Source organism: Papio anubis, chromosome 1 (genome assembly GCF_008728515.1).
Source record: "Papio anubis isolate 15944 chromosome 1, Panubis1.0, whole genome shotgun sequence".
Classification (NCBI taxonomy): domain Eukaryota; kingdom Metazoa; phylum Chordata; class Mammalia; order Primates; family Cercopithecidae; genus Papio; species Papio anubis.
The window spans coordinates 60,283,702-60,297,857 of NC_044976.1; the positions used below are offsets into that span (position 1 = coordinate 60,283,702).

A 14,156-nucleotide genomic window follows, 5' to 3' on the forward strand; every position below is an offset into this window, starting at 1 on the left:
CAGAGATAAACCTGCTGACTGGGAAAAGCAACTTGGACAAGGAGCCACTCAGTGTCAAATTGATTTTATTCTGAAAGTTTGTACTTTTTGCCGAAATGACATATGTAGCTTTCTTGATTTTTTGTCTTGCCCATTGTTATTTCTTCAGTCCTTTCTTTGCTTATGTTATGGATATAAATGAAAAGGACTAATCACAGAAAATATGATAGGAGATGGGAACATTAGGGCTTAGCTAAACCTTCACTGAATATTTAGAGTTATATTTATTGTTCTAGAAATCTGTGCTCTTCAGAACTGAAGTTTCACTTGTTATGAATCATTGGAACTAGGTATAATTTGTATAACATTTGTAAAAATATATTTCAAAAATTTATATAAAATATGAGTCACAAGGATATAATACAAATGGAATACTTACAGTCCAACAGATTAAACTTGTTAATAAGTGAGTTTTGTTTTTTTCCTTTATACAGTGTTGAGATTTTTAGAGAACCCAATGTGTCTCTTGGGATCAGTATTGTTGGTGGACAAACTGTTATAAAACGTCTAAAGAATGGAGAGGAACTTAAAGGTATATTCATCAAACAAGTTTTAGAAGACAGTCCAGCAGGGAAAACAAACGCACTTAAAACTGGAGATAAAATACTTGAGGTAAATGATGTTAAAGTACTGTTTTTATTGGAAACATACTGTAAGACAGTGAAATAATCATTTAGCTCGAAGACCTTTCTTTATGTGTTGGGGACCGTGTATGTACAGTCGGTGTGCTCTATTTATATGCCTTAGTTTGTACATTGTATGCACAATTTATGAGTTTCTCAAGTGAGTGGGGGTGGGGGTAAACAAATAAAATGATAAAAGAAAAACTTCAGCTGATTGCAAAAAACACTTTAACTAACAAAGGGCTCTATATAGAACAGGGCAGATGGTAGGCATTATGCTTCTCCCACATTCTTTAACAAGCTATAAATTTTTTTCTTGAAGCTCTAAATTTTATAATTGTGTGTTAGTAGGATATCTATGCTTGTTTAGAGAAAGAAATTGACCCTGGAAGGTTGAAGACTATTGAGCGGGGAGGATCCATGATTTGCACCTGATATGCTTCGTGGGCGCTAAGTTTTAAAGACACATCAGGCCGAGCATGGTGACTCATGCCTATAATTCTAACACTTTGGGAGGCCGAGACGGGCACATCACTTGAGGTCAGGAGTTTGAGAGCAGCTTGGCCAACATGGTGAAACCCCATCTACTAAAAATGCAAAAATTAGCCTGGCATAGTGGCATACGCCTATATTCCCAGCTACTCAGGAGGCTGAGACAGGCGAATCGCTGGAACCCTGGAGGTGGAGGTTGCAGTGAGCCAAGATTGGACTGCCCTCTAGCCTGGGTGACAGAGCGACACTGTTGTCTCAAAGCAGAAAAAAAAAGGCACATGAAACCACTGAGAATGCCCTGAGGTGTGAATGTGATACATTTCTTTCCATTGGGTTAATTGGGTGACACCATGGTGGGTACCTCTAATCCCATAATCTGCTTGTTCTTGATTCATTCTTTATGATGCTAACCATCAATCATGGTGTTTCACCTCTGGTAGAATACAAAGAGCCCTGGATATCATGGGTTGGAGTCGGAGTCTGTCCTTTTTATTTTCTATGTGTTTTTGGACAAATCATTAGACCTACTTATTTTGTTTTCAGATAAAATGGAAATGAGAATTCAAAATTGATAGCATTATTGTGAGGATTAAATTAAAGAACTACATAAAAGCTGCTCTGTATATACAAATGTTGAGTTATATTTGTGCTGTGCAATGTTTAAAACAATTTTCAAATATACTACTAATATGGCAATGAAGAAAATGACCAAAAGTCCCTTCCCTTATGGTGTTTACATGATAGTGGGAATGGGGGAATAGACAATAAAATAAATAAGTATATGTAGAACGTCAGATTGTAATAAGTAGCTAGGAAACAAAATAAAGCAGGGGAGGAGGATAAGGAGCGTCGGGTTCAGGGGGATGGTGAAAGCAATAGTCGCACTTTTAATAGCTTTGTTATGGAAGATGATATTGGGACAAATAGAGGAAATGAGAGAGTCAGCCATATGGATATGTGGAGGAAGAAAAACATGCAAAAGCTCCGAGGTAGGAGCTTGCCTAGATGTGTTCAAGGAGTAGCAGGAAGTCCAGCAATGATAGCATAGCGTGAACAAGCCAGAAGGGGTAAGAGAAAAGGGCTGAGGAGTGGTGGGAAGCCACATCATGTAGAGCCTGAAAGCTCTGGAAGGTCTTCTGCTCTGAATGCAGTGGAGAGTCACTGGAGAATTATGAGCAGGTAAGTATTGTTTCAAGGGAGTATTCTGGCTTCGGGGGCGGGGATGGAAGCAGGGGCCTCAGCCAGAAGGCTGTTGCAGTAACTTAGGAGAGAAAGAATGGCGGCCTGGACCAGAAGGAGGGCAGTCAGGTTGTAGCATATTTTGCAGGTGAATAATAGGACTTACTAACGGAATGGATGCCAATAAAGTGGCAAAGATAATTGAAAAGCTTTTCAGCTTGAGAAATTGAAGATGGAATTTCCATTTGCTGAGATGGGGAAGACTGTGGGAGGAACAGATTTGGGGAGATACGTTTTAGACATGTTAGGCTAAGATGCCTATTTGACATCCATATAGTGATAGTCATTTAGATAAACAAATAAGGAGTCCCGTATTCTTACTAATTTTTTTGGTCTTTTTCCTCAGTTTCAGTTAAAGTTTGCCTCCCACTGTGATTATGGATTTGTTTGCTATTCTTTGTAATTCTGTTGGTTTTGCTGTATTTAGTGGATTTGTTGGTGATTTGCTTTTGACATTATGTAGTTTTCCTCTTTATTCCTATTAGTTACTTTTTACCTTAAATTCTATTTTATTAATATTGGTAACCCTGTTTTATTTTAGTTATTAATTTACATGGTACTTTGCTTTTTTTTTGAAATGGAATCTCTCCCTGTCACCCAGGCTAGAGTGCAGTGGCACTATCTCGGCTCACTGCAGCCTCCATCTCCCAGGTTCAAGCAATTCTCCTGCCTCAGCCTCCTGAGTAGCTGGGATTACAGGCGCCCACTACCTTGCCTGGCTAATTTTTGTATGTTTTGGTAGAGATGGGGTTTTGCCATGTTGTTCAGGCTGATCTCGAACTCCTGACCTCAGGTGATCTGCCCACCTCAGCCTCCCAAAGTGCTGGGATTACAGGCATGAGCAACATATAACTAAATTTTGTTTTTTTAATTCAATCATCTAGAAAATAAGTGAGGTGAATTCACTTTTACTTTGATTACTGATCTATTATAATTTAATTTTTTAATATTTATTTTTGTATTATAGTTTTCTTAATGTATTTTGAAATCATCATAAATTCATAGGAAATTACAAAGAAGTATATGGGGAAGCCCCATGTAACCTTCACTCAGTCACCTCCAATTTTAATATCTTATACAACTATACTATAATAGCAACACCAAGAAAATGACATTGACTCAATCCGTAGTTTATTCAGATTTCACCAGTTATGCATGCATTGATTTGTGTGTGTGTTTGTAGCTCTATACAGTTTTATCACATGTAAAACCTTGCATATGCACCACCACGATTGAGAAACTCAACTGTGTCATCACCACAGAACTCCCTTGCATTACCCTTCTGTATTAGTCCGTTCTCAACTGCTATGAAGAAATACCTGAGAGTGGATAATTTATGAAAGAAAGAGGTTAAATTGACTGACAGTTCCGCATTGCTGGGGAGGCCTCAGGAAACTTATAATCATGGTGGAAAGAGAAGCAGGCACCTTCTTCACTTTCGATTGCCTCTTCCCTTTCTCTCCCATCCCTAACTTCTGTCAACCAGTTTAGTTGATGTCTATAAATGTTATTTCACTATTATCTCATAAATGCAATTATGCATTATGTGTTTTTTTGAGATTGCCTTTTTTTACTTAGCATAATCTCCTTGAGGTTCTTTCAATTTGTTGTACACATTAATAGTTCATTCCTATGGCTGGGTGAGGTGGCTCACACCTGTAATCCCAGCACTTTGGGAGGCGGAGGCAAGAGAATGGATTGAGTCCAAGAGTTCAAGATTTGCTTGGGCAACATAATGAGACCCTCTCTCTACAAATAAACTACCACTTTCTTCCTTTTTGTTGAGTAGTTGTCTTTGGAAATTCAGGCTGCCAAAACAAAATACCATAAACATAGAAATTCCATTATAGTTTTGAAGGCTGGGAACTCCAAGATCAAGGCATTGGCGGATTCAGTGTCTGGTGAGGACCTGTTTTCTGTGGGGCCAGAGATGCCCTTCTCACTGTGTCCTCACATAGTAGAAGGGATGAGCTAGCTATCTTGCGTCTCTTTTATAAGGCCACTAATCCCATTCTTGAGGGCAGAGCCCTCATGACCTAATCCCTTTGTAAAGGCCCTACCTACCTCCTAATACCTTCACCTTAGAGGTTAGGATTTCAAGATACGAATTGTGAAGGACACATAAATTCCAACCATAGCAGTGGCATTTCATAATATGGATGTACCAATTTGTTTAATCATTCACCCACTGAAAGACACTAGGGTAGTTTTTAATTATTGACTATTACAAATAAATCTGCTCTAAATATTTGTGTACAAATTCCTGAGTGAAAGTAAGTCTACATTTCTCTAGGATAAATACCCAAGGGTGCAATTACTGAGTTTTATGGTAATTTTACTTTTGGTTTTGAAAAGAATTGTCAAACTCTTTTCCAGAGTGACTGGCTATACTGTTTTACATTCACACCAGCAGTGTTTAAGTTTCTCCATATTCTTACCAACCTTTTCCCTTTACTCTCACACTCAGAACACTAGATGTCACCAGATGTGTAGGAGTTTCCCCCATACACTAAGCAGTTCTCCAGTGGACTCCAACTGGATATCTTACCATTCTGTTCAATTCCGATACTATGTATCTGGAGATAGTGTCAGATCCCCAGCGGACACCAACTGTCTTATAATTTAATTCAATTCCGATACTATGTACTTGGATATAGCATCAGATCATACAGTTGAGGGCTTGCTCCCACAAGATTGCCCCCATGTCAGACGCCAGTCTTAGTAGGTTGTCACCTATACTTCTGACCAGCTGGCTGCAAACCAGAATTCCCACATCCCTCCCCCTGAATTTTGTTAATTTACTAGGGCAGCTCAGAGAAACACTTACTTACATTTACTGGTTATACAAAGGTTACAGATGGACAGCCAGATGAAGAGATGCATAGGGCAAAGCGTGAGGAGGAGGGCACAGAGCATCCACACTCTGGGTGTACTACCTGCCACCCTTCCAGCATGTCGACATGTTCAACAACCCAGAAGCTCATCAAATCTTGTTGTTCAAGGGTTTTTACAGAGCTTCATCTCTAGCCCCCACCCTCACTTCTTGGAGATCGTGGGGGAAGTACAGGGATTCTCTAATCCTTTGGTCTTTCTGTGACTGGCCCCATCCCGAGGATATCCGGGGGATCTACCCTAAGCCACCTCAGTAGCATGAACTCACATGTGAAAGGGGCTGTTAATGCATAACAAAAGACACTCCTACCACTCAGGAAACTCCAAGGGTACTCTGTGACAAGAACAAGGACATTTCATATTATACCACAGGCACACACATCTGTGTCCTCAGCTTCTCATGTGCTCACTTCCTCCTCAGCCTACTCAAGTTCAGTGGTTGGCAGCTCCAACCCCTCCCTTGCATGTGCTTCCTACTCTTGATCCTCTTTCCTTTCACTGAACTTGTCTGGGAGAACCCCCTAGTTAAGTGCAGCTCTGCTTATTCCAGGTCTCTAGCATGGCTGGAAAAATAACCAGCCATGGTATCTGGTCTCATTAGAAGCTCATGAGCACCCCCTTAAGCGGGTCTTTAGTTTTGCCCTGCTGTCCTGTAATTTTCTCCTAGCTGGTTCAGTCTCCAGTTTTTATAAGTGATATGATTTGACTGTGTCCTCACCCAAATCTCATCTTGAATTGTAGTTACCAAAATCCCCACATGTCATGGGAGGGACCCAGTGGGTGGTAATTGAATCATGGGGGTGGTTACCCCTGCTCTGCTGTTCTTGTGATGATGAGTAAGTTCTTACAAGATCTGATGATTTTACAAGGAACTTTTCCCCCTTTTCTTGGCACTTCCCCTTCCTGCCATGTGTTTGCTTCCCCTTCCACTATGATTGTAAGTTTCCTGAAGCCTCCCCAGCCATACAGAACCATGAGATAATTAAACCTCTTTCCTTTATAAATTACCTAGTGTTACGCAGTTCTTTATAGCAGTGTGAGAACAAACTAATATGACAGGTAACTGTGCCAAACTCCTTATGCCTCTTAACTTAGTCTTGCTCTCAGTTTAAGGTCCTGGTTTCAGGTTTCATTGAGAAAATAGAGGCAGTTAAAGGGAACTTCCCCTGCTTCCAGTGCTCACCAAATCTTTTTTCTAATTGCCTCTGTAACAGCAAAGGAATTACACTTGTGCTTCTATCCAAAGCCAATCTCTCTAACTTGTACGGTAGGAATCATTTCCTCTTGACTATCCAAGGATATTGTCCTTACAGTTGTCATGTCTCTCCTTTATCATCCATTTTTTTCTCTACACTGTATCATTATTGCTGTAATATTTCCTGCCGTCTTAAAAACATCCCACATCCCTCTCCACCCACATTCCTGTTTCCTCGGTCCTCTAATAGCAAACCAGTCTTCACAAATTGTTAGTATCCATTGAGACCATAGACCATCCCAGCATTGACCATCCCAGCATTTACCAAGGCTTTGTTACATTATAGATTTGAAAACTTAATTCTGTTAAACATGTTTTGGAAATGCAGAGTGCTCTTGGGCATTCATGGGCATGTTAGCAAGTTACATTCTCTGAAATTTCTATAATAAGGAACTGTTTACACTTACTCAAATTTATTGAACACATAAATAGTTTTAGTAAAAGAACTTGTGGATGTTTTTTGGTACTTCTTTTTAAACATAATTTGAGAAATGTTCAACTACTCAATTGTGGTAACAGGCGATTTGCTTAAAATATTATGCCTCTCAGCTTAATGGAGAGATGATAAAAGTCCATAGATATTCCCAGCCTCCTTTATCCCACTCGGAATTATGTACTGTGCTCCTGGCAGAGGTGACAGACATCTTAAGGTTCTGTTACTGTCTGAACTACCTGTTTTGGATAATTATATTTAACCAGGGCTGTTTTTATTAATATATTTGACTTATCTACTTTTCTAAAGGTGAAATGTTACTTTCCTTAAACATGTTCTCCTAAAATAGCCAAGCCTTTTATGGGCCAATCTTATTTTTTTCTGACTGTGGTCTAACTCCTTAGACTCTGGTTGTTCTCATAACTAGGTAATACACATGAACTTTGAATTAACCTATCTGCAATATCTAATGCTGGTCTAATTGAAATAAGTTGCTCCTGTGTTTCAGGTGTCTGGAGTAGATTTGCAGAATGCCTCACACAGCGAAGCAGTTGAGGCCATTAAGAATGCAGGCAACCCTGTGGTGTTCGTTGTTCAGAGCTTGTCATCCACTCCACGAGTAAGTTTTAGTTCATATTTTCAAAAAGTTTAACAATACTCTGGATACCTGCAGACCAAGCTGGGCCCTCTAAATGTTTTCCACATATTTTCATTGTAGTTCCCAAACTATAGTTAAAGTATGAGCTTCATAAAAATTTAGTCATTAAGTTCCCTTTTTTCCCCTCCAGTTTTGATCTTCTGGTCAAATTGGAGTCATTACAGTGTGCATTGGTTTAAGTTACTGCTCCTGGAATCAAACTGACCTGTTTTCAATTTCTTGATTCCTTATTTACCAGCTTTGCTAACTTGGAGGCAAGTTACTTTTCTGAGCAAGTTACTTTGTTTATGAAATACTTTGAACAGAGGGTCACGTGTAAAAACATTGTAGAGATACTATCACATGTTGTATATATTTACTAAAGGATGTAAAAATAAAAACACGTTGACATGTTGTACTGTTGTGTGTTCTGATGTTAGAGATTCCAAATGTAAAAATAGCAATATTTAATCATAAAATTTTTCTTTTTCTTCTTTTTCTTTTTTTTGAGATGGAGTCTTGCTCTGTTGCCCAGTCTGGAGTGCAGTGGCACGATCTCAGCTCACTGCAACCTCTGCCTCCCAGGTTCAAGTGATTCTTGTGCCTTAGCCTCCCAAATAGCTGGGATTGCAAGCATGTACCACTATGCCCCACTAATTTTTGTGTTTTTAGTAGAGACGAGATTTCACCTTGTTCGCTAGGCTGGTCTCAAACTCCTGGCCTCAAGTGATCTGCCCACCTTGGCCTCCCAAAGTGCTGGTATTTCAGGTGTGAGCCATTGCGCCTGACCTACAATTTTTCTTCTGTAATGAATTACTCCTGTGGTATGGAATTGGCACTGTGATATGAAATGTCAGTGGCAGGATGTGGATTTTATACTACAATGTACAACAGAAACATCACCCTTAAAACTGGAAGCAATATTCTTTTTCTTCATTTTATAATGGAAGACAGCTGTTCAAAACATATACACTTCTTTTTTTGTTTGTTTCTGGGGACAGAGTCTCATTCTGTCACCTAACCTGGAGTGCAGTGGCATGATCATAGCTCGCTGTAGCCTTTATCTCCTGAGCTCAAGCAATCTTATTATCTTAGCCTCCCAAGTAGCTGGGATTACAGGTGCATGCCACTACACCTGGTGAATTTTTTTTTTGGTTTTTTGACAGGGTCTCACTTTGTTCCCCAGGCTTACATATGCACGTCTAACTGCATATTTTAAAAATTTATTTGCTTTCCAATATAGTTTTGTAGTGCATTCCAATCTGTTGTATGTCAAGGCAAAAAGAAAATAATACTTATATGGCAAACTGGGTGGGTATATGGTTGGCTATCCCAGTGGTGGGGGATTGATGGAATATTTTGCATACTTGTAACCTGCCTATGCACAGTGAGCTGCAGCCTGCATTGGCACCTCTGCTGTGTCACTGCATTTTGCAGTGTGGTGCCTTCCATTCTTAGCACCATGTTTACACCATCAAGACTAATTGAGAGAGGTGAGCTGAATAAAGTTCTCTTGTTTTCATAAAATTTGAAATTCAATAAGAATTTTTAGAATCCAGTTTTTAATTCTTATAATATTGAGAATGTAGTTGAGGCCATGGCTTTTATTTCTGGAAACCTAGTTCAACAGGAAAATTGGCCAGATTGTTGTTTGCCAAATTATACTTCCAAATCAATAATTTTGAATGAGAATGAGCCAATCAAATTATACATTTGCGTGGCCAGCTGTGAATGCCCTGCCAAAAAGGCTAAGCTTTCAATCCAACCTTTGCTAGTGAGCTGAGGTGGAAAGTTTTGTTTGGATGACACAAACAGTGCAATTTCTTTCAATTATTCGAACAAAGAAAATCTCTTCAGCACCATACCATGCTCAAGTTACTTACTCCCTATGTAGTATAATAGAGTGCCACATTGTACATTCAGTTCATCAGGCATTGAACTATCTGTGATTCTAGCCAAGGGAGCATCTCCCATTGATGATGTTAATTACTATGTCCATGACTTGTTCCATTTTCAACTTTGTTTATAGGGCAAAGTGACTTTTCTTTTTTGAGACAGGGTCTTATTCTGTCCCCCAAGCTGAGTGCAGTGGCACAATTATGGCTTGCTGAAACCCCGAACTCCTTGGCTCAAGCAATCTTCCCAGTTCAACCTCCCAAGTGGCTGGGACCACAGGCACACATCACCATGCCCAGCTAGTTTTTGGTTTTTTCCTGCAGACAGGGTCTCCCCTTATTGCTCAGGAAGGTCTTGAACTCCAGGCCCAAGCAATCCTCCTGCCTCAGCCTCCCAAAGTGTTGGGATTACAGGCATAAGCCACTGCACCTGACCAGGGCAAAGCGATTATTATTGCGTGAGGCAAATGAAAGGAGAATCAAGTTTCATGTCTCTATAAAATGGTGCTATTTTTGGTTTACTTATTATTGCAAGTAGTACTGATTATCCAGAAATAGAAAATATAGGCAATGCTTAATCATTTGTATCTAGTTTACATTAAATTTTGAACTTTCCTTAAAACCCCCAAAATAAGTCATTTTCTAATGTTGTGTCCATCTAAGGCCTGATGTCTAAAAGTACCTTGGTCACATAAACATTCTCCTCAGCACTATGAATTGAGCAGTTGTTTTTATCTGTGTGCATTATCAGCTGCCTTAGGAGCATCACCAATACACCTTTTTTTTTTTTTTCTGAGACAGAGTCTCACTCTGTTGCCCAGGCTGGAGTGCAGTGGCACAATTTCGGCTCATTGCAACCTCTGCCTCCTGGGTTCAAGCGACTCTTCTGCCTAAGCCTCTTGAATAGCTAGGATTACAGGCATGCATCACCAAACCCGGCTGATTTTTGTATTTTTAGTAGAAACAGGGTTTCACCATGTTGGTCAGGCTGGTTTCGAACTCCTGACCTCATGATCCACCTGCCTCGGCCTCCCAGAGTGCTGGGATTACAGGCGTGAGCCACCACGCCCAGCCACCAATACACCTTTTAAATCTTCTCACCCTGACTTTCTCAAGCATATTTTCAGCCTTCTGGAAAAATGTGTGTATCTACTTGGATGTACTTGGCAAATATTTATTTGAGAGTAAGGCCTATACAACGTTTTTCTGTAAGGTAATTTTTTCCACTTAATAACATAACTGCATTTCACAGAAATATCATATATATATATTTCATATTAAAAAATCCTTTTGAAATTGGGTCATATCTTCAGCTCATTATGTTTATCATCACGTGTTGCTTTCTTTCTTCCTATATTCCAATTGTACTTACCAATACCATTGTTCCATAAGGGTACCTACTTTTTTTTTTTGAGACGGAGTCTCGCTCTGTCGCCCAGGCTGGAGTGCTGTGGCCGGATCTCAGCTCACTGCAAGCTCCGCCTCCCGGGTTCCCGCCATTCTCCTGCCTCAGCCTCCCGAGTAGCTGGGACTACAGGCGCCCGCCACCTCGCCCGGCTAGTTTTTTTTTTGTATTTTTTAGTAGCGACGGGGTTTCACCATGTTAGCCAGGATGGTCTCGATCTCCTGACCTCGTGAACCACCCGTCTCGGCCTCCCAAAGTGCTGGGATTACAGGCTTGAGCCACCGCGCCCGGCCTAAGGGTACCTACTTTTTTTGACACATGAACATTTTGCATATTAATCGCCTATAAATATATTTTTACTTTCACAAGAAATACAATCGTCTGTTTTCCTGAAAGGTGGAGTCTTATTGAGCATTTTGTCTTCTAAATTTTGCTAAAGATATATGTACAGAAGAACATTTCTCTGCTATTTGAAAAACAATGGGCCAGCCGTGGTGCCTCACGCCTATAATCCCAGCACTTTGGGAGGCCGAGGTGAGAGGATCACTTGAAGTCAGGAGTTAGAGACCAGCCTGGTCAACATGGCGAAACCCCGTCTGTACTAAAAATAGAAAAAGTAGCCGGATGTGGTGGTACACACTTGTAATCCCAGCTACTTTTGGGAGGCTGAGGCACAAGAATTGCTTGAACCCAGGAGACGGAGGTTGCAGTGAGCTGAGATCGCGCCACTGCACTCCAGCCTGGGCGACACAGCCAGACTTTGTCTCAACAACAAAAAAAAAAAAAAAAAAAAAGAAAGAAAGAAAGAAAAGAAAAGAAAGAGAAACATTATAGTGGCAATTGACATTCTGTCTCATCCCAAAGCTTCTATTTAGCATCAGCTAGTTTTTCCATGGGAGAAAGTAGTAGTGTGGGCAGGTAGTTTCTGATTTGTCAGGGAGGCAGTGTTTTGTTCAAGATTCCTCAGGACAAGGAACACATGCCTGTAAACCCCACCAGTCTTTGAAATCTGACTTAGGTTGTTATATGTATTAAACAGATGTAGAAATATTAGGTACTAGCACAGTGCCTCTTCACATAGCACTGTATATATATTAATGTATCATTACTGTTGTTTTTTATGTAAATGACACATTTCTGAGACTTTCTCATTTATTCTAAACTTTTTACATTCTGTATTAAAAATGAAAATTTAATCTTAAATTGTATTTAGGGGAAAATGGGCTTTTTGTTTTTAATTATCTCTAGGCAGGCAGTCTTTTAGTTTTCTGAGCAAGGAGTTGTTTTTTTTTCCTTTTTAATTTATTTATGTATTTTTTGAATCAGGGTCTTGTCTTGCCCTGTAACCCAGGCTGGTGTTCAGTGGTGCAATTGTGGCTCACTGTAGCCTCGACCTCAGCCCCACAAGTAGCTGGGATTATAGACACATGCCACCACACCCAGCTAATTTTTAAATTTTTGTAGAGATGGAGTCTCCCTCTGTTGCCCAGGCTGGTCTCAAACTCCTGGACTCCTGCGATCCTGCTGCCTTGGCCTCTCAAAGTGCTGGGATTACAGATATGAGCCACTGTACTTGGTCTATTTTTTTCTTTTAATCTTCATGTCTCTCACCAGATTTTATGCCAAGATTATCTGTGCTAGCTCTTTGAGGAGCCTCTTTTTATAAAATTAAACTGGTTCATTTATTTATAAACATTTATTATGTACAACTATGTATTAGGCCGTTTCTGAACACTAGAGAAATAGTGAAAAATAACATTGAATTCTGCTCTCATTAAGCTTATTCAGTGGTGGGAATAGATTTGTTAATTCATCCTTATGCTAATAGTGATAGTGGAATATTTATTGAGCACACACAGTGTGGGAGATAACATACTTGAACTGGGGGTACAATGATGAAGAAGGTAAATCTACCAAACAAATGTGTTATCCTATGTTCTTGGATAATTAATTAGATCACCCCTAAAACTCTATCTTGCAAAATTTGATGTTTGGATGACAGTTAGTATGTGACCTTGTTTTTAGTCTCTTTCATCTTCAGCTTCTAGATCTACATATAGAAACCTGCATTTTTATGCCCTGATGGCATATATATAACTTTATAATATTTTAGAGTTATGTATCTTGTCAGATTTTCCAAGTTTTATTGTTTGCTTTGAATTGTACTTCTCATATTTTTACCTTTTAGATGAAGTTACAAAGTTAAGATTTTAGCTGTTTAAACAAATACATTTAGGAATGTAATGATAGACCAGGCACAGTGGCTCACATCTGTAATCCCAGCACTTTGGGAGGCTGAGGCGGGCAGATCATCTGAGGTCAGGTGTTCGAGAGCAGCCTGGCCAACATGGTGAAATTCCATCTCTACAAAAAATACAAAAATTAGCTGGGCATGGTGGCAGGTGCCTCTTATCACAGCTAGTCAGCTGGAGAAGCACTTGAACCCAGGAGGCAGAGGTTGCAGTGAGCAGAGATCGTGCCATTGTACTCCAGCCTAGGCGACAAGAGCGAATCTCCATCTCAGACAAAAAAAAAAGAAAGAAAGAAAAAAAGAAATGTAATGATTGAAAAAAAATTCTCCATTCTGGAATATCAGAGAAAAAAAAATGTGATGATTATGTCATTTAAATATTTTCTTCCCTCCACCCCTTTTTTTTGTCGCCGTAGGTCATTCCTAATGTACATAACAAGGCCAACAAAATCACCAGTAACCAGAACCAGGACACCCAAGAAAAGAAAGAAAAGGTAACTTGAACTTCTCAAGGCTTTAAAAAATGTTTTTGATTTTATTTTTTCCGTATCTGAACTCTAATAAAAGTGGCTTTTTGATGAGTGTCAGCGTTGTAGAAGCACTATATTTATTTATTTTTTTCCTGCGAATATAACTGGTTCTTACCAGGATGGAGAACCGAAACGTGGTGCAGCGTAGATGCAAAAATACTATAAACGGCCAGCCAGCCATCAACGTCTATAGCTTTCTTTCCCGTTCAGACAGGCTGGTTGTTTGTCCATTCCCAGAACGTGCCTCTCACACTGAGACTTTGATCTGGCTGCTCTCGCCTGGAAGTCCATTTCCCACGTTGCTCTCCCATAAGAATCCTTTTCATTCTTCAAGGACCACATCAAAGGTCATCTCTCCTGAGAAAACTATCCTCCCTGTCAATCAGAATGAATCCTCCATTCCTGTTTGCCCACCTCTATTGAAGTAGAATCTGTTGACCTAAAAATTATTTTAAGATGTGGTGT

The 14,156-nt window shown here is 39.8% G+C and overlaps 1 protein-coding gene across 5 annotated transcripts in view; it reads left to right on the plus strand.

Moving 5' to 3' along the window:
* PATJ (PATJ crumbs cell polarity complex component) overlaps positions 1 to 14,156 on the plus strand; it is a 396,968-nt gene that overhangs the window by 141,138 nt on the left and 241,674 nt on the right. For all 5 annotated transcript variants that reach the window (XM_031669412.1, XM_031669417.1, XM_031669416.1 and 2 more), the window contains 3 exons: positions 474 to 651; positions 7,482 to 7,592; positions 13,578 to 13,655. In XM_031669412.1, the coding sequence (XP_031525272.1) occupies positions 474 to 651; positions 7,482 to 7,592; positions 13,578 to 13,655 (367 nt within the window). The remainder of the gene's footprint in view (positions 1 to 473; positions 652 to 7,481; positions 7,593 to 13,577; positions 13,656 to 14,156) is intronic.